The sequence below is a fragment of the Pelodiscus sinensis genome, chromosome 32 (assembly GCF_049634645.1).
Source record: "Pelodiscus sinensis isolate JC-2024 chromosome 32, ASM4963464v1, whole genome shotgun sequence".
In the NCBI taxonomy this organism is placed as follows: Eukaryota; Metazoa; Chordata; order Testudines; family Trionychidae; genus Pelodiscus; species Pelodiscus sinensis.
The window spans coordinates 11,500,427-11,519,090 of record NC_134742.1 but is presented as its reverse complement, the minus strand read 5'-3'; the positions used below and the strand labels follow the sequence as shown (position 1 = coordinate 11,519,090).

The following is an 18,664-nucleotide window of genomic DNA, read 5'->3' as shown; positions in this document are numbered from 1 at the left end:
CACCCCAGCGTGGGGTGTGTGTATATCCATAATGACAGCATGAGGTGAAAACTGGAGGGGGCATGAACTCCTGTAAGTACGGTAAATGGATAGGTGTGTGGCGGGATGCCATTAGGGTAGCATGTCTGGTTGGATGGAGGGGAGGCTCATGTTATGGTCATTATGGAAGCCAGTCTGGCTGTATGATGAGCAATCCTGTAATTACGGTAAAAGGGGCCCGGCCCGAGAAGGAGAGACTCATATTGCTATCTTAAGGGATCTGTTTGGAGAAGGTGCAGAATTACAGAGTCAGCTGGAGAAGGGGAGGCTCGTAATCCTGTAATTACGGTAGGCTATGTGGCCGGAGAAGGGGCAACTAATTTTCTCACAATTACGGTAAGGTGTCCGCTGAGATGGAGAGGCTCATATTGCTATATTTATGGTAAGAAGCCCGGCTGGAGATGGAAAACTCCTACTCCCGTCATTACGGTAGAGGGGCCTGCAGAAGGGGAGGCTCATATTGTTATAATTACGGTAAGAACTCCTATTCCTGTCATTACGGTAGAGGGGCCTGCAGAAGGGGAGGCTCATATTGTTATAATTACGGTAAGAACTCCTATTCCTGTCATTACGGTAGAGGGGCCTGCAGAAGGGGAGGCTCATATTGTTATAATTACGGTAAGAACTCCTACTCCCGTCATTACGGTAGAGGCAGAAGGGGAGGCTCATATTGTTATAATTACGGTAAGAACTCCTATTCCTGTCATTACGGTAGAGGGGCCTGCAGAAGGGGAGGCTCATATTGTTATAATTACGGTAAGAACTCCTATTCCTGTCATTATGGTAGAGGGGCCTGCAGAAGGGGAGGCTCATATTGTTATAATTACGGTAAGAACGCCGGCTGGAGATGGAGAGACTCCTATTCCTGTCATTACGGTAGAGGGGCCTGCAGAAGGGGAGGCTCATATTGTTATAATTACGGTAAGAACGCCGGCTGGAGATGGAGAGACTCCTATTCCTGTCATTACGGTAAAGAGCCAGCTGGAGAGGCGCTTATTGCTTTAATTACGGTAAAAAGTCTGGCTGGAGGCGGGGCCGCTCATATTCCAGACACTACGGTAAGAAGTCGCCCGCAAAAGTGGAGGCGCGTATCCCTGTCCTTACGACCAGAGAGTTTTGCTCGCGGTGGATATTCCGTTCATTACGGTAGCGGGCGAAGGCGGGGGCGAGCGTGGGTTGTTGAAGTCTGACGCCGCTCATAGACCGGTCATTACGGTACAGGGCGTTACGCCGGCGCGCTATGACGATGGCGGAAGCCGTTGGCCCGGGCGGTCACGTGGCCCGGAAGCGGGGTACGGTGGCCCACGGGGGGGTCCGAAGCGGGGGCAGGATGGCGGCGCTGGAGCGCTGGGTGTCGGGCGAGCTGCACGCGCTGCTGGGGCTGAGCGAGCGGCACGTGGTCGCGTTCCTGCTCGGCCTGGCCCGGCGCAGCCGCAGTGCCGACGAGCTGCTGAGCCGCCTGGAGGAGACCGAGACGCTGCGCGTGAGCGAGCCGGCCGTGCGCGCCTTCGCCCGGCGCCTCTGGGAGCAGGTGGGCGGGGCCACACCGCGGGGGGCGGGGCCATTAGAACGGAGGGGCGGGGCCACAGTGGGGGAGGGGCCATTGGGCTGAGGGGGTCACACTGGAGGGGGAGGGGCTAGTGGGGGAGGGGGGTCACAGGAGGGGGAGGGGCTAGTGGGGCTGAGGGGGGGTCACACTGGAGGGGGAGGGGCTAGTGGGGCTGAGGGGGGGTCACACAGGAGGGGGAGGGGCTAGTGGGGGTCACACAGGAGGGGGAGGGGCTAGTGGGGCTGAAGGGGGGTCACACTGGAGGGGGAGGGGCTAGTGGGGCTGAGGGGGGGTCACACAGGAGGGGGAGGGGCTAGTGGGGCTGAGGGGGGGTCACACTGGAGGGGGAGGGGCTAGTGGGGCTGAGGGGGGGTCACACAGGAGGGGGAGGGGCTAGTGGGGGTCACACAGGAGGGGGAGGGGCTAGTGGGGCTGAAGGGGGGTCACACTGGAGGGGGAGGGGCTAGTGGGGCTGAGGGGGGGTCACACAGGAGGGGGAGGGGCTAGTGGGGCTGAGGGGGGGTCACACAGGAGGGGGAGGGGCTAGTGGGGGTCACACAGGAGGGGGAGGGGCTAGTGGGGCTAAGGGGGGTCACACAGGAGGGGGTGGGGCTAGTGGGGGTCACACAGGAGGGGGAGGGGCTAGTGGGGCTAAGGGGGGGTCACACAGGAGGGGGTGGGGCTAGTGGGGGGTCACACAGGAGGGGGAGGGGCTAGTGGGGCTGAGGGGGTCACACAGGAGGGGGAGGGGCTAGTGGGGGTCACACAGGAGGGGGAGGGGCTAGTGGGGGTCACACAGGAGGGGGTGGGGCTAGTGGGGGTCACACAGGAGGGGGAGGGGCTAGTGGGGCTGAGGGGGGTCACACAGGAGGGGGTGGGGGTCACACAGGAGGGGGAGGGGCTAGTGGGGCTGAGGGGGGTCACACAGGAGGGGGAGGGGCTAGTGGGGCTAAGGGGGGGTCACACAGGAGGGGGAGGGGCTAGTGGGGCTGAGGGGGGGTCACAGGAGGGGGAGGGGCTAGTGGGGCTGAGGGGGGTCACACAGGAGGGGGTGGGGCTAGTGGGGGTCACACAGGAGGGGGAGGGGCTAGTGGGGCTGAAGGGGGGTCACACAGGAGGGAGGGGTCACTGGAGGGGGAGGGGCCAGGGGGCGGGGGGGGTCACATAGGAGGGGGAGGGGCTAGTGGGGCTGGGGGGGGTCACTGGAGGGGAAGGGGCCAGTGGGGTGGGGAGGGTCACACAGGAGGGGGAGGAGCTAGTAGGGATGAGGAGGGGTCACACTGGAGGGGCTGAGTAGGGCCAGAGGGCGGAGTGTCAGGCAAGGGGCTAAGGGCCTGGGGAGAGGAGGAGACATGCTGGGGGGCAGGAGAGGGAGTGGGGCTGAAAGGGAAGGGCCTGTGAACAAAGGGAGCAGGAGCAGTAGGGATGGAGAAGGCGCCAAGGGGGGAGTCCTGTGAGGTTAGCGGGCGAGGCCTATAGGGGATGGGGCAGGGCTAGCCCTAGCAGTGTCCTGTGGAGGTTGGGGGGGGGAGGCAGGGGAGGAGGATTTAGGGAGAGGTTACCATGGCAGGAACTACATGGGAAGGAGAAAGCTTAGCAGAATGGGAGGAGCCTTTGGGGAGGGGGAGGAGCCAACTGTAGAGGCGGGACCTGTGTGCTAAGTGGGAGGAGCTAAAGGAGAAAGCAGAAGGGGGGGGGCAGGGAGCGAGCACTGTCTGTGCAGTATTTCTAACCCCACCCCTGTCTCTGCCCTGCTCTTAGGTCCCACGTTCAGCTCCGCAGGAGCGTCCGGCCCGGGTGGCCGAGCGGGAGGCCCTCGCCCTGCAGCAGAAGAACCGCTCGTACCAGCTGCTGGAGGACAGCGAGGAGGAGGAGAGAGATGCGGGGGGGGCCCCAGGCTCTAAGCACTGCCCCGAGGGGAGAAAACACAAGAAGCGGCGCAAACACCTGCGCCGGAAGCAGGAGGAGGCGTCAGAGGAGGAGAACGAGGCAGAGCGGGAGCCGTGAGTGTCGCCTCCGCTGGGGGATCTTAGAGGGTGGGGCGAGGGAGAGTCCCCTGCGCTGGGGCTCCCCGGGGCTGGCTAGTGCCCTGACTGTGGTCTCTGGCCCTTCCCCGGATGCAGGGAGCCGGCCCCGGCCCTGGAGGGAAAGGACTCGGAGGACGAATGGGACCGCAGCGAGCGGGAACGCCTGCAGGACCTGGAGGAGCGCGACGCCTTTGCCGAACGGGTCAAGCGCAAGGACAAGGAGCGGACCAGGAATATCCTGGAGCGGTCGGACAAGAAGGTCAGAGCCTGCCCTGCGACCAGCACCCATCCCCAACCCTATCCTTGCTGCTGGATCCCTCCTTGGTGCCACCCCACACCTCTTGCTTCTGGGATTGCTCTCTGTCCCTCTCACTGCCAGCATCTCTGTCTGCGTTGAACCTCTCCTCCCGTATCCCACCCCACCTGCCAGGATCCTGTCCCGGGGCTCCATCCAACCCTTTGTGAGTCCCCTGCGCCACCTGCCTCTCCGGTGTTTGCGCCTCTCACAGCCAGATTTCTCCCCCAAAGTGGGGATCGTGAACCCCACAAGCGCCGGAGGGCACGGATTTGTGGGGAGGAAGGGTTACACAGGAGCCCTTGTTCGTTAGCAAGCTGGGGAGCGCCTCCTGGGGGGGGTGGTTCTGTCCACAGCCTGTCCTGCTCCAGAAAGGGGCCAGTTGGGGTCCGCTTTGTGACCATCTACACAACCCGATGGGTGTCTCTCCCCTGGCAGGCCTACGAAGAGGCGCAGAAGCGACTGAAGATGGCAGAAGAGGACAAGAAAACCATGGTGAGGACTTTGCCTGTCTCCTGCTGTGTTTTCTGTCCGGCCTCATGGCCAACTGCAGCTGTGCAGCTCCATCTAGCTCTGTGTCCCTTGCTCCTTGCCACCCCAGATCAGGTCCTTGGGGCCCATCTAGCCCAATTCCCGGGAGAGAACTTGGAAGTCCTGGCTCCTAGCCCCCCGCCTGCTCTTACCACTGTCCCTCACTGCCCACCCAGAGCTGGGGATAGTACCCAGGAGTCCTGGCTCCCAGTCCTCTTTGCTCTAACCACTGTCCCTCACTGCTCACCCAGAGCTGGGGATAGTACCCAGGAGTCCTGGCTCCCAGTCCTCCTTGCTCTAACCACTGTCCCTCACTGCTCACCCAGAGCTGGGGATAGAACCCAGGAGTCCTGGTTCCCAGTCCTCTTTGCTCTAACCACTGTCCCTCACTGCTCACCCAGAGCTGGGGATAGTACCCAGGAGTCCTGGCTCCCAGTCCTCTTTGCTCTAACCACTGTCCCTCACTGCTCACCCAGAGCTGGGGATAGTACCCAGGAGTCCTGGCTCCCAGTCCTCCTTGCTCTAACCACTGTCCCTCACTGCTCACCCAGAGCTGGGGATAGTACCCAGGAGTCCTGGCTCCCAGTCCTCTTTGCTCTAACCACTGTCCCTCACTGCTCACCCAGAGCTGGGGATACTACCCAGGAGTCCTGGCGCCCAGCCACCCTTGCTCTAACCACTAGACTCCTCTCCTCTCCCGTAGCTGGAGATGAAAACCCCTGGATTCCCAGTCGGTGTCCTTACCCCCTGTCCATCCCTCCCCCCAGATTCCAGAGCTGCGGAAGAAGTCACGCCGGGAGTACCTGGCCAAGCGGGAGCAGGACAAGCTGGAGGACCTGGAGGCGGAGATCCTGGACGAAGAGCATCTGTTCTCGGAGCAAGACCTGACCATGGTTGAGCGGCGGGAGCTGGAGTACAAGCGCCGGGTGCGCGACCTGGCCAAGGACTACAAGCAGGCGGGCGAGCAGGAGAAGCTGGAGAAGAGCAATCGCTACTACATGCCCGAGGAAAGCCGCAGCAAGGTACCCACCGCCTGGGGGCGGAGGGCAGGGGGGCACCGCGCGGCAGCCATCTTGGGAGTGAGAGGGTAGAGCAGCAGCAAAGTGCCTGCTGCTGGGCTGTGGCATTGGTGTGGGGGGAAGAGGGCTGATGAGGTAGGAGTAGCCCCATAGAAGGATGGGGGAAGGGAATCACCAGGTGTCCTCCCCAAAGGCTGGGGAAATGGAAGGAGGAGAGCAACGGGAGCGTGGCAGCCCCCTACAGAGGGAGGGAAAAGCCTGACCTATGTGATGATGCTCCCAGGGGGTGAGGGAAGGGAGTGGGACCTGGTGGGGGGGTCCATGCTCTGGGGCAATTCTCATATTGGAAGCAGAAAGGGTTGGCATTAGCTGGGGGTACTGAACTGCGAGGGGAGGGGAGCTCCCTGTGGAATGGCCAGGTTAAGGCTGGCAGAGGGGGCAGGATTACGGTGGGGACAGCTTGTCCCACACCCCCTGCTCCCATCTGGGGGTGGCCCGGGTGTCAGACTGGGCCCTGGCTCCCCCCTGCAGAAGATCCCTGACCGCTACGAGGAGCCGGTGGCGGACGAGCGCGCCACGCCACGGGACGAGCAGCGGCGCTGGGAGGAGGATCACATCGGGGCAGCCGCCCTGCGCTTCGGGGCCCGCGATGCCGGCCAGCGCCACCCCCGCAAGGACTACGAGTACGTGCTGGAGGAGGACGAGATGATCCAATTCATCAGCGCTGTGCAGATACAAGGCACGGCCCAGGACAAGGTGAGAGAAGGGGGCTGGGCCCTTCCCCTCCAGGGGCCTCAGGCTTGGATCCAGCCCCAGGGATCTGAGGAGGAGGGGCCACGTTGGAGGGGGAGGAGCCAGTCGAACTAAGGAGGAGGGGCCAGCCTGGAAGGGCGGGGCCAGTGGAACACACAGCCCGTCTCCTTTAGTGGGCACTGTCTCCAATCCAGCCTCAAGTTGGGGGGACTTGCTGGGTCGGGGTGGGGAATGGGATCATTCCCAGCTAGGTTAACAAGTTCCCACGGCCAGCCCCTGCCTGGGCAGGCACCCCCATCCCAAACCCCCTAAATCCCTCCCATGCCCCATGGCACTGAGCAGGGAGCCTGACTGCTGAGCCATGGGGTTCACCTCCCCTCTGCCCCCTAGCGGACAGCACTGAGGTCTACGGGCAGGGGGCGCTGTATGGGGTGAGCAGAAAGGGGACAGTCCCCAGGGGTAGAGCCCTGTGCGGACACATCTGCAAAACTCATCTGCGGCATAAGGCGAGTTTGCAGGCCTCTACCCGTGGCCGCAGTGAAATCCGTGTGCAGCTATACTCCAGTGCCTTCCCGACCCCCTCCCATCCCCCTGCATCTCCTGGTTCTCTCTGACCCAAGAACTCTGTGGGTCTGACTCCTATCTGGAGATCCAGCGGCTGCCCCCCAGCCCGGGTAGAGGGAGGCCGCGTTCCCTCTAAGCTGAGCGCTTGGGTGGCTGCGCAGGGGAGCTTCAGATGCCGCCCAGCAGATGCGCAGAGAGCCCACAGCTGGGTTTAGTGGTGGTGCGCATCCACACGTGGCTCAGTGCACATAACATAATTCCACACTCGTGGATGGCAAAGATTAGAGGGAGCCTTGAGGGAGGGGCAAGAACTAGTGCGGGGGCAGAGGAGAGGTGCAGGAACGGCCCAGCTGACAGGCGTCCTGTCCCGCGGCCCAGGAGGAGAAGCCGGAGCTGTCGGAGGCGGCGCGGCGGAAGCTTTCCATGCAGGAGGTGCGGCGCAGCCTGCCCGTCTACCCCTTCCGCCAGGACCTGCTGGTGGCCATCGCCGAGCACCAAATCCTCATTATCGAGGGGGAGACAGGCTCCGGGAAGACCACGCAGATCCCCCAGTACCTGTACGAGGAGGTAACCGCGCGGCAGGGCCGAGGCTGGGAGTGAAGGGGAGGGGGGCGTTTCTCCCCTTCCAGCTTAGTGTTAGGGGGCGCTGTGCTGGAGGGAGATGGGTGGCAGGCTCCAGTAGGGGGCGCTGTTCCTGTGCATTCAGTGCTCACCTCTGTGCCCCAGTGTGGCCCTAGGGCAGGGGTGGGGAGTCTCTTTCAGGTTGGGCAGGAGAGGGATAGCTCAGTGGTTGGATCAAGAGCAAGGAGGGATAGCTCAGTGGTTTGAGCATTGGCCTGCTAAACCCAGGGTTGTGAGTTCAATCCCTGAGGGGGGCAATTTTGGGATCTGGGGCAAATCTCTCAGGGATGGTCCTTGGTCCTGCTGTGAGGGCAGGGGACTGGACTCAATGACCTCGCAAGGTCCCTTCCAGCTCTATGAGATGGTATATCTCCATATATTATATTATATTATTACCTAAGTGAAAGGGGGGGAACCCTCACGGTGGCCCCCAAATGAGGGGAGAGACTCTCCCCACATTCCCCTTGCACACCAGAGCCCGGGGGAGGAGGGAAGGGGGAAGGCAGCCTAGTAGATTTTTGTGCATTACAGCACCCAGAGGGAGAGCTGGGAGGCTGGGGCACCAGTGTGGGCTCCCCAATTCTGGGGGGTCCCTGAGCCTTAGGGGCTGGATCCAGGCAGGCCGAGGGGCGGATCCAGATAAGCCAAGGGCTGCATCTGGTCCTGAGGTTCCTCACCCCTGCCCTAGGGGGCGCAGTGCCACAGGGAGTGGGGGAGGAGGCTCAGCAGGAGGCTGGTCCCCACTGCAGCCCTCCCCAGAGATGGCTGCTGTTCTCCAGGTATTCTCTCCCCCCCCCCCCCCCCCCCCCGAAATAGCTGTGCTGCGGGGCGTTTCCATTCAGTCCCTCGTGTCCTTTGCCAGGGCTACACGGAGAAGGGGATGAAGATCGGCTGCACCCAGCCCAGGCGAGTGGCGGCCATGAGCGTGGCGGCCAGGGTCTCCCAGGAAATGGGAGTTAAGCTGGGCAACGAGGTACGTGAGGGCTGGGTTCGCCTGAGGTGGCCCCGCGGCCCCTTCCCCCACCGCCGGGGCCAGCCAGGCCCCTTGGGGACTGAATAGAGCCAGCACCCGCTAGAGGGGAAAGGCCTCGTGTCTTTCTCCCCCCCCCCCCCCAGCCAGGCAGTCCCCAAGGAGGGGTTAAGCCCCACGTCTCCCCCCTCCCCCCAGCCAGGCAGTCCCCATGGAGGGGTTAAGCCCCACGTCTCCCCCCCTCCCCCCAGCCAGGCAGTCCCCAGGGAGGGGAAAAGCCCCACGTCTCCCCCCCTCCCCCCAGCCAGGCAGTCCCCAGGGAGGGGAAAAGCCCCACGTCTCCCCCCTCCCCCCAGCCAGGCAGTCCCCAGGGAGGGGAAAAGCCCCACGTCTCCCCCCTCCCCCAGCCAGGCAGTCCCCATGGAGGGGAAAAGCCCCACGTCTCCCCCCTCCCCCCAGCCAGGCAGTCCCCATGGAGGGGAAAAGCCCCATGTCTTCCCCCCCCCCCTCCCAGCCAGGCAGTCCCCATGGAGGGGAAAAGCCCCACGTCTCCCCCCCTCCCCCCAGCCAGGCAGTCCCCAGGGAGGGGAAAAGCCCCACGTCTCCCCCCTCCCCCCAGCCAGGCAGTCCCCATGGAGGGGAAAAGCCCCACGTCTTTCCCCCTCCCAGCCAGGCAGTCCCCATGGAGGGGTTAAGCCCCACGTCTCCCCCCCCCCCCAGCCAGGCAGTCCCCAGGGAGGGGAAAAGCCCCACGTCTCCCCCCCCCCCCCCCAGCCAGGCAGTCCCCAGGGAGGGGAAAAGCCCCACGTCTCCCCCCTCCCCCCAGCCAGGCAGTCCCCATGGAGGGGAAAAGCCCCACGTCTCCCCCCCCCCCCCTCCCAGCCAGGCAGTCCCCATGGAGGGGAAAAGCCCCACGTCTCCCCCCCTCCCCCCAGCCAGGCAGTCCCCATGGAGGGGAAAAGCCCCATGTCTCCCCCCCCCCCCCTCCCAGCCAGGCAGTCCCCATGGAGGGGAAAAGCCCCATGTCTCCCCCCCCCCCCCCCTCCCAGCCAGGCAGTCCCCATGGAGGGGAAAGGCCCCACGTCTTCCCCCCCCCTCCCAGCCAGGCAGTCCCCATGGAGGGGAAAAGCCCCACGTCTCCCCCCTCCCCCCAGCCAGGCAGTCCCCATGGAGGGGAAAAGCCCCACGTCTCCCCCCTCCCCCCAGCCAGGCAGTCCCCATGGAGGGGAAAGGCCCCATGTCCTTCTCTTTACAACTACAGTTATCTGGGTCCATTCCTGTTCCCCCTCCCATGCCACGCCAGGAGGGGCCCTGTAGGGCAAACCCATCGTGGCCCCCCCTAAGATGTGGGAGGTGCCCGTGTTTTAACTCTCCTCCCCCGCGTGGGCAAAGGCTGCAGGCAGAAGCTCTCTGCAAACCAGTGCCCCGAATGGGACCATGCAACGCTCTCGTGTCGGTATCGGCCGTCAGCTTTGCGGTTGCTCAGGCTAATGCCCCGTACACCTGGCAGGTGGGCTACAGCATCCGCTTTGAGGACTGCACGTCGGAGCGCACGCTGCTCAAGTACATGACGGACGGCATGCTGCTGCGGGAGTTCCTGACGGAGCCCGACCTCTCCAGCTACAGGTGGGCCCCGCTGCAGGGCGCCGGGTGTCCGGAGATGGAGCTGGGATGTTCTCCCCTGGTAGACAGGGCTGGCCCTGGAGTGGTGCTAGGGGCTGGTGTGGGGCAGGTGTGGGGGAAGGGTGCACTGCTGACCCCCAAACAGCTCCAGGGGGCGCTGTGCTGCAGGGAGTGGGATGGGGGCCCTGTAGGGGGCGTTGGCCCCAGTGTAACACCAGGGGGCGTTGTGCTGCAGGGAGCAGGCTCAGCAGGGGGCGCTGTCCCCTGGCAGTCTGTGCTGGCACCAGGGGGCGCCGGGCTGCAGGGAGCAGGCTCAGCAGGGGGCGCTGTCCCCTGGAAGTCCGTGCTGGCACCAGGGGGCGCTGTGCTGCAGGGAGCAGGCTCAGCAGGGGGCGCTGTCCCCTGGCAGTCTGTGCTGGCACCAGGGGGCGCTGTGCTGCAGGGAGCAGGCTCAGCAGGGGGCGCTGTCCCCTGGCAGTCTGTGCTGGCACCAGGGGGCGCTGTGCTGCAGGGAGCAGGCTCAGCAGGGGGCGCTGTCCCCTGGCAGTCGGTGCTGGCACCAGGGGGCGCTGTGCTGCAGGGAGCAGGCTCAGCAGGGGGCGCTGTGCTGCAGGGAGCAGGCTCAGCAGGGGGCGCTGTCCCCTGGCAGTCTGTGCTGGCACCAGGGGGCGCTGTGCTGCAGGGAGCAGGCTCAGCAGGGGGCGCTGTCCCCTGGCAGTCTGTGCTGGCAGCAGGGGGCGCCGGGCTGCAGGGAGCAGGCTCAGCAGGGGGCGCTGTGCTGCAGGGAGCAGGCTCAGCAGGGGGCGCTGTCCCCTGACAGTCCGTGCTGGCACCAGGGGGTGCTGTGCTGCAGGGAGCAGGCTCAGCAGGGGGCGCTGTCCCCTGGCAGTCTGTGCTGGCACCCGGGGGCGATGTGCTGCAGGGAGCAGGCTCAGCAGGGGGAGCTTTCCCCTGGCAGTCTGTGCTGGCACCAGGGGGCACTGTGCTGCAGGGAGCAGGCTCAGCAGGGGGCGCTGTCCCCTGGCAGTCTGTGCTGGCACCAGGGGGCGCCGGGCTGCAGGGAGCAGGCTCAGCAGGGGGCGCTGTCCCCTGGCAGTCTGTCCTGGCACCAGGGGGCGCCGGGTTGCAGGAAGCAGGCTCAGCAGGGGGCGCTGTCCCCTGGCAGTCTGTGCTGGCACCAGGGGGCGCCGGGCTGCAGGGAGCAGGCTCAGCAGGGGGCGCTGTGCTGCAGGGAGCAGGCTCAGCAGGGGGCGCTGTCCCCTGGCAGTCCGTGCTGGCACCAGGGGGTGCCGTGCTGCAGGGAGTTAGAACTGTTCCTGACCCCCCCTCTCACCCACCACCTCCCGGCAGCGTGGTGATCATCGACGAGGCCCACGAGCGCACCCTCCACACCGACATCCTGTTTGGGCTGATCAAGGACATCGCGCGCTTCCGCCCGGCGCTCAAGGTGCTGATCGCCAGCGCCACCCTGGACACCGAGCGCTTCTCCGCCTTCTTCGACGACGCGCCCATCTTCCGCATCCCCGGGCGCCGCTTCCCAGTGGACATCTACTACACCAAGGTCGGCGCGGGGGGAGGAGCAGCATGGGGCAATCGCTGGGGGCGGGAGGGGCCTAGGGAGTGGGCGGAAGGTGGTGGCCAGGAGGGTCCTAAGAGGATGGGCGGTGGGGGGAATGATGGAGGGATAGCTGTGGGCTCTGGGGAAGTATAGAGGAGATGGTGGCGTGGTGGGGAGGCAGCAGGGTGTGGTATGGGAGGAAGGGTAGTATGGGGGGAGGCAGCATGGTGTAGCTGGGGGGTGCTGGTGTGGGGGGAGATAGCATGGTGTGGTCAGGGCAGGGAGAGGAAGCAGTATGGTGTGGGGGGGGTAGCATGGCCAGAAGAGGGCAGTGGGGGGGACGTGGCGTGACCCAGAGAAGGTGGGAGGAAACGTGGCACGGCCAGGAATGGTCTGGGGGGAGGTGTGACCTGGCAGAGGTAGGGGGATTGGCGTGGTGGCGGAGGGGGCTTCGTGGCCAGAAGGGAGCGGTGTGGCGGGAAACGTGGCCCAGAGGCGGCAGTGTGGGCGTGGCATGGGGAGAGCATTGTGGGAGGGCGGGGGACATGACCTGGCAGGGAGGGGGCACTCGGCTCCGGCCTGCAGGAGGGGTGGTGTGCAGAGTGTGTTTGGCAGCAGAACCACCGCCCCACATGGAGAGATTGTTAAAGGGAAGCCAAGGAAGGTGTGGCCAGCAGGGGGCAAAGGAGGGAGGTGGGGCAGCATGGCCGGAAGGAGAGTGGGGGGAGGGAGCAGGGTGTGGGGCGTGCATGAGGCAGGCCCAGAGAGGAGGATCCCCAGGGCCGGTTTGAGTGGGGACACTGGGTCCAGGGTGGGACGTGGAGCCAATGAATCTCCTGGGGCAGAAGGAGGATGTGAGAGAGGCTGTAGGCCAGAGGTCCCGCCGTGGGGCAGGAGCTGACCTCTGACCCCTCTCTAGGCCCCTGAGGCCGACTACCTGGAGGCCTGCGTGGTGTCGGTGCTGCAGATTCACGTCACCCAGCCCCGTGGCGACATCCTGGTCTTCCTCACCGGCCAGGTAAGAGCCTGACCCCGCCCCCTGCAGGGCCCGGCCCCGCCCCTGCCGCATCCAACTCCTCCCCTCCCACCTCTGCCTGGCAGGAGGAGATAGAGGCCTGCTGCGAGATGCTGCAGGAGCGCTGCCGCCGTCTGGGCTCCAAGATCCCCGAGCTTCTGGTGCTGCCCATCTACGCCAACCTGCCCTCCGACATGCAGGCCAAGATCTTCGAGCCCACCCCGCCTGGCGCCCGGAAGGTGAGGAGTGGGGGCAGCCGAGGGGCGGGGCTTAGGGCAGTGGAGTGGCAAGGGGGCTAGATGGGCTTGGGCCTAGGGGGTAGATGCTTTTGAGAGGGGCTTAGCGCTTGGGGGCGTGGCTTCAGGGATAGGTGGCCATGGAGGAGAAGGGTTGAAAGTGTGTGTGGTGGGGGCAGTAAGGGAGGAGCTTTGAGGGGTGGGACTGGAAGGAGGAGGAGCTAGGGAGAGGGCGGGGCTAAGGGTCATATTCCTCCTCCCCCACAGAACCTAACCAGCAGCTGTGACTATCCGAGGCCCCGAATGACTCCCATGAGCCTGGTGTGGCTGACCCCTTCCCCCTCCCCCCACCGCTAACGAGGTGCCCCCCACCCCTCGCAGGTCGTGGTGGCGACGAACATCGCGGAGACGTCGTTGACCATTGATGGGATTATCTACGTCATCGACCCAGGGTTCTGCAAGCAGAAGAGCTACAACGCCCGCACCGGCATGGAGTCCCTGATTGTCACGCCCTGCTCTCGGGTACGGGGACCCCCCCACACTCACGACCACTGCCAGGGTACAGCACCTGGCAGCGAGTCCCCGGCTACGCCTTCCCGCTGGACAAGGGACGTCTCCTCAGCCCCATCCCCCACTGGATACAGGGCATCCCTCCTCCCCACCATGTTCTACAGCCATTGGCTGAGCCCCAGGTTACAGGATTTCATGGGGGGCCTGTATCGCTCCTCACAAGCTCTCATCTCATGCCTCTCTCCTCCTCCCCAGGCCTCCGCCAACCAGCGGGCAGGGCGGGCTGGGCGGGTGGCGGCCGGCAAGTGCTTCCGCCTCTACACAGCCTGGGCCTACAAGAATGAGATGGAGGAGACCACGGTGCCCGAGATCCAGAGGACCAACCTGGGCAATGTGGTGCTGCTGCTCAAGAGCCTGGGTGAGGAGGGGGCCTGCCCGGGATGGGGAGGGGGGACGACACAGGTCCCTGTGGAGTGGGGAGGATGGACAGGAAGGTCCTAGGGCGATGGAGGAAAGTCCTAGGGCTTGGCTGTGCTCCTGAGTCTGTGCAGAACAGCCAAGCAGCACAGATTCGCTGCTGAAGTTTTCAAGTCAGCCATGTCCCTGCATTCATGGCAGGCACGGGCTAAGCACCTGGGACAGGAACTTGCAGGGGTGGAGTGTATGGTTTTGGCATTTCACTTTGTTCCTCTGATTCAGAGCGGCTACATCTGCACTGCAGGCTTTTTGCGCAAAAACAGCTGTTCTTGCACAACAGCTTGCGTAGCATCTACACTGCTGGTGCCTTCTTGCGCAAATAATTTTACAGTAAAGCGTCGGAAAAAAGGACTTCTGGCGCAAGAGTTAGTCCTCTCCCCATGAGGAATAAGCCCTCTTGTGCAAGAAGGCAGTGTGGACAGGCAACAGGGATTTCTTGCACAAGAAACCCCTATGGCTACAATGACCTGTGTCCAGTTCTGGGCGCCACATTTCAAGAAGGATGTGGAGAAATTGGAAAGGGTACAGAGAAGAGTGACAAGAATGATTAAAGGTCTAGAGAACATGACCTATGAAGCCAGGCTTCATGAACTGGGCTTGTTTAGTTTGGAAAAAAGAAGATTAAGGGGGGACATGAGAGCGGTTTTCAAATATCTAAAAGGGTGTCACAAGGAGGAAATTTGTTCCTCTTGGTTTCTGAGGACAGGACAAGGAGTAATGGGCTTAAAGTGCAGCAGGGGAGGTTTAGATTGGACATTAGGAAAAAATTCCTAACTGTCAGGGTGGTCAAATATTGGAATAAATTGCCAAGGGAGGTGGTGGAATCTCCCTCTCTGGAGATATTTAAGAACAGGTTAGATAGACATCTGTCAGGGATGGTGTAGACGGAGCTTGGTCCTGCCTTGAGGGCGGGGGGCTGGACTCGATGACCTCTTGAGGTCCCTTCCAGTCCTATGATTCTATGACCATCAGAGCTTTCTTGTGCAAGAGAGTATCCACATTGCCATGTGCTTTTGCGCAAGAGCGTCCTTGGCAGTGTGGACACGGTCTTGGGCAAGAATTTTTGTGCAGAAACTCTTGCGCCAAACAGTTTTTGCACAAAAATCCTGCAGTGTCGACACAGCCTCACAGCAAAGGGACCTTTAACAAGATGGAGTTTTCCTCTTCCGGCTCATGGATTAAATCCACAGGGGCAAGGCGGAGCTCTACTAGTTATAAAATCTTGGCACCCTGCCTCAAAGAAAAACCTCCAAGCAATTCACTAACAACAGATAAATAAATCAGTTCCTGCTAAAGGCAAATCGTGTTTAAATAAACATTTATTTCTTATGGCTGCAGCGTGTTTCAGGCAGCGTCACCGGGCTGGTGTTACGCAAAAATTCAATTTCAGCGTCCAGTGCCGCTCAAGGCCCATTGTAGGTAAACAGGCCGTCGCCTCGGCCTGGTCAGTCCGAACTGCACCCTTCACCACTTTCTAACTTCACAAACAGTTGCTTAATGGAGTATGGCCGTAGCGCCTCCTGGCTAGCAGAGAGCAGCCTCTGGTTAGCGGTGAGCCGGGGCTGCCAGCCAGGGAGGCTCGAGTTGTCTTTAGGCATGTAACTACAAAGTACCAATGCACATTGAGCTGGAGACTTACATTGTGATTTCCTGCTTGCTGACTGACATCGGACCACCCTGCCTGTCCCCTCCGCCCGCCACAGGCATCAACGACCTCATCCACTTCGACTTCATGGACCCGCCGCCCCACGAGACCCTGGTGCTGGCCCTGGAGCAGCTGTATGCATTGGGGGCGCTGAACCACCTAGGGGAACTCACCAAGGTAGGGGGGACCTCCTGCAGCTGGGGCAAAAGCAGGATCTGTCTGTGGCTAGGCGCTCCCTTGCATGGTGGGACCCAGGGCTCATCGGCTGGGGCAGCCCCAGGCTGCAGGGCAGGGTGTGAGCCTCTCGCCTTGGGGGTCAGGAAGGAATCTTCACCCCCCCCACTCCCCTCACTTGGTGTGACCAGTGAGCCGCTGCGTGGGGGGGCTTTGCTGTCTTGGGGCAGGAACACGGAGCTAGAGGGGTTTGATCCAGGGTGGCCAAGCAGACAGGCCTGTAGGGGGAGCAGAGGGTGGGGGACCCACTCTGACAGCCCTGTGTGTGTGTCTCCCAGCTGGGGCGGAAGATGGCAGAGCTGCCGGTGGATCCCATGCTCTCCAAGATGATCCTGGCCTCGGAGCAGTGAGTTCCCCTTTTTGCCTCTCCAAAAGCTCCAGGGCTCCCTCTCCCTGGCTCCTCTCACCTCCACCCAGGCTCAGCTGCTGCCTTAGCCCCTGAACCCTCTCGCTCCTCACAAAGGCCACGGTTCCCAAGCCCCCTTGGGGTCAGCTTTCCGGGCCAGGCCCCCTCACTCTCTAACGCTGCCTCCCTCGGGGCGTGGCAGGTACAAGTGCTCGGAGCAGATCCTCTCCATCGCGGCCATGCTGTCCGTCAACAACTCCATTTTCTACCGGCCCAAGGACAAGGTGATGCACGCGGACAACGCCCGCATGAACTTCTTCCTGCCCGGCGGGGACCACCTGGTGCTGCTCAACGTCTACAACCAGGTGAGGGGAGGCGGGGGGGCTTTCTATTCCCCTGGAGTCACCAGCATGGAGCCCTCCCCAAGGCAGGGGCGCTGGCTGATGGGGAATGGGGCCTTTCCCCGTGAGTGGGCACTGGCGCCCCACGGATTCCAACGTCCAGGGATGGACTGGGCCAGGGGTAGAGAATGGGACACGGGGCTGTTCCCTCTTCCACCCATTCCCTGGGGTGCTTGCTGCAGTCTGGCTCCAAGCAGGAGGAGAATGTGTGTGTGTGTGTGGGGGGGGGGGGGGGGTCACTCCCTTGGGGGACCTCTGGCTCCAATACAGTCACAGGCCAGGTCTCCCAGCTGCCCCAGCCAGCTGTGTCCCTCCTAAGGGGTGGGGCCTAGGTTCACAGCTGGGGCTGGCTCTGACTCCTCTCCCTGCCCCGCAGTGGGTGGAGAGCGCTTTCTCCATGCAGTGGTGCTATGAGAACTTCATCCAGTTCCGGTCCATGAGGCGGGCCCGGGACGTGCGGGAGCAGCTGGAGGGGCTGCTGGAGCGCATCGAGGTGGACCTCACCTCCAGCGAGGGGGACTACGTTCCCATCCGCAAGGTAACCCCCCTCCCCCAGCTGCCCTTCCCCCCACGAGCCCCCTCTGCTGCCCCCTCGCTCACCCTCCCCGCTTTCCTAGGCAATAACCGCCGGCTTCTTCTACCACACGGCCCGCCTGACCCGCACCGGCTACAAGACGGTCAAGCACCAGCAGACAGTCTTCGTCCACCCCAACAGCTGCCTCTTCGAGGAGCAGCCCCGCTGGCTCATCTACCACGAGCTGGTCTTCACCACCAAGGAGTTCATGAGACAGGTGGGGCTGTGGGCATGCTGGGAGCTAAGCCTTGCTTTTCACTGCCCCTTGCTGGAGAAAGAGCCTGGACCAAACTGTTGCAGGATGCACCTGCCATTTTACACCCCCACAGCTAGCAGGGAGGGGCTTTTAGCCCTGGTACTGTGCTACTGGTGCCCTCAGGACTTGGGTAGAGCTTAGTAGTGCTGCACTGAATCCTCCACCCACTAGAGGGCATATTCCGAAAAGGAACATCCCCTGCCAGTGGCCCTCTGGTCAATGTTAGTCCCTTCCCCTTCCTGCAGGGGGTGGAGTTTGACTTCATTAGCATAAAGGAGGTGGAGCTCTTCCTTAAAGGGCTAGTCACAGCATTTTGGACCACTCCTCAGCCACTAGGGGGCGCTGCAGCTGAGGCGGCCCGTGTCCTTACGGTGCTCTCTCTCTCTCCATCCTGCAGGTCATAGAGATCGACAGCACCTGGCTCCTGGAGGTGGCCCCTCATTACTACAAGGCGAAGGAGCTGGAGGACGCCTCCGCCAAGAAGCTGCCCAAGAAAGTGGGCAAGACACGGGAGGAGCTGGGCTAGCGCCTCAACGCCCAGCCCCCCAGGACTGGAGTGGGGGGAGGGGGAGGCTCCCGGCTCCCCCTTTTCCAGGGACTCTGTACAGCTGTATAGAACTTTCTGCCCAAGGAGGGCAGCACCAACAAAGCCGTTTTTAAATTAAGCCAGACCTGGGCTCCGCTCCTCTTTGGGCTGGGCCGGGCCACCCTTAGCAGATGATCTGGCTCCCTAGGGAAGTTAGGGAACTTCTACGAGACCCTCTTTAAGCTACCCTGGTACCAATGACGGTGGAGCTGTGTGCCTGTCCCCATCCTGGGCATCAGTTTCCTACTGACCCTGGAATTCACCAGAGGGCAGCTGCTGTAAGCCCCTGCAGTGGTGCAGAGTTGTTGCTACCACCATGGCCCTGCTTGTTTAATTTCTTGGGTGGGGGGGAGCTGCTTTGCACAGAAAGGAGGTACCATGAGCAGGTGTTGGCACCTTCTGGGGCAGGGGAGCAAGTCTGTGCTCTCAGCATCAGCCCCTTTCTCCCCCCTCACACGCCCCTGCTCGGGTGGGGGGGAAGGACAAGAGACAACAGTGTTACCCACAGGGCCAAGATACAAGAGCCCCAGGTGCCTCCAACCTAAGGCCTCTCTTCTTGATGAATTCCAGCCCCCCAGGCTTTTACCCCACAGCCTCCCTGCAACTCCACCCCCAGAGGCAGGAGTCCAAGGCAGAGCTGCAGGAGAGGGTCTGCCCCTGCTTGACCCAGCCCGCATGGAGCCTCTGCCTCCGCACCAACTCAGAAAAGCCAGCTGTGGGGCCCCGTGCAGCTGAATGCTGCAAGGCAGGGAAGAAGGGGGAGAGGCTTCGTAATGCCTCTAGCACAAGCTCCTAGTTCCCATTAGCCAGTCTCCAGCCAACGGGAGCTGCCTGT

General features: G+C 62.9%; 1 protein-coding gene across 3 annotated transcripts; it reads left to right on the top strand.

Annotated features, from left to right (window-relative positions):
• Window positions 1-944: 944 nt before the first annotated feature.
• On the top strand, window positions 945-17,914 carry DHX16 (DEAH-box helicase 16). 3 transcript variants are annotated; one of them, XM_075913430.1, is made up of 20 exons: window positions 948-1,570; window positions 3,350-3,591; window positions 3,712-3,874; window positions 4,349-4,405; window positions 5,209-5,463; window positions 5,992-6,216; window positions 7,156-7,344; window positions 8,261-8,371; window positions 9,879-9,994; window positions 11,342-11,552; window positions 12,469-12,567; window positions 12,651-12,803; window positions 13,182-13,322; window positions 13,566-13,728; window positions 15,491-15,609; window positions 15,945-16,012; window positions 16,215-16,377; window positions 16,790-16,951; window positions 17,031-17,204; window positions 17,641-17,914. In XM_075913430.1, exons 1-20 carry the CDS (start codon window positions 1,280-1,282, stop codon window positions 17,767-17,769), a joined length of 3,231 nt encoding a protein of 1,076 aa, XP_075769545.1. In that variant the 5' UTR covers window positions 948-1,279; the 3' UTR covers window positions 17,770-17,914. The 3 variants fall into 3 exon arrangements, with proteins under 3 accessions (XP_075769544.1, XP_075769545.1, XP_075769546.1); XM_075913429.1 differs by having other exon boundaries at window positions 945-1,570; window positions 17,031-17,914; XM_075913431.1 differs by lacking the exon at window positions 948-1,570 and adding an exon at window positions 2,918-3,046 and having other exon boundaries at window positions 17,031-17,914.
• The last annotated feature ends 750 nt before the right edge of the window (window positions 17,915-18,664 follow it).

Bases quoted from the DNA above. Each gene is read 5' to 3' on its own strand.
- DHX16 (XM_075913429.1), top strand. From the start codon at position 1,280: ATGACGATGGCGGAAGCCGTTGGCCCGGGCGGTCACGTGGCCCGGAAG. The intron at 3,875-4,348 runs GTCAGAGCCTGC...CTCCCCTGGCAG, and splicing joins TGGAGCGGTCGGACAAGAAG to GCCTACGAAGAGGCGCAGAA. The intron at 6,217-7,155 runs GTGAGAGAAGGG...CCCGCGGCCCAG, and splicing joins AAGGCACGGCCCAGGACAAG to GAGGAGAAGCCGGAGCTGTC.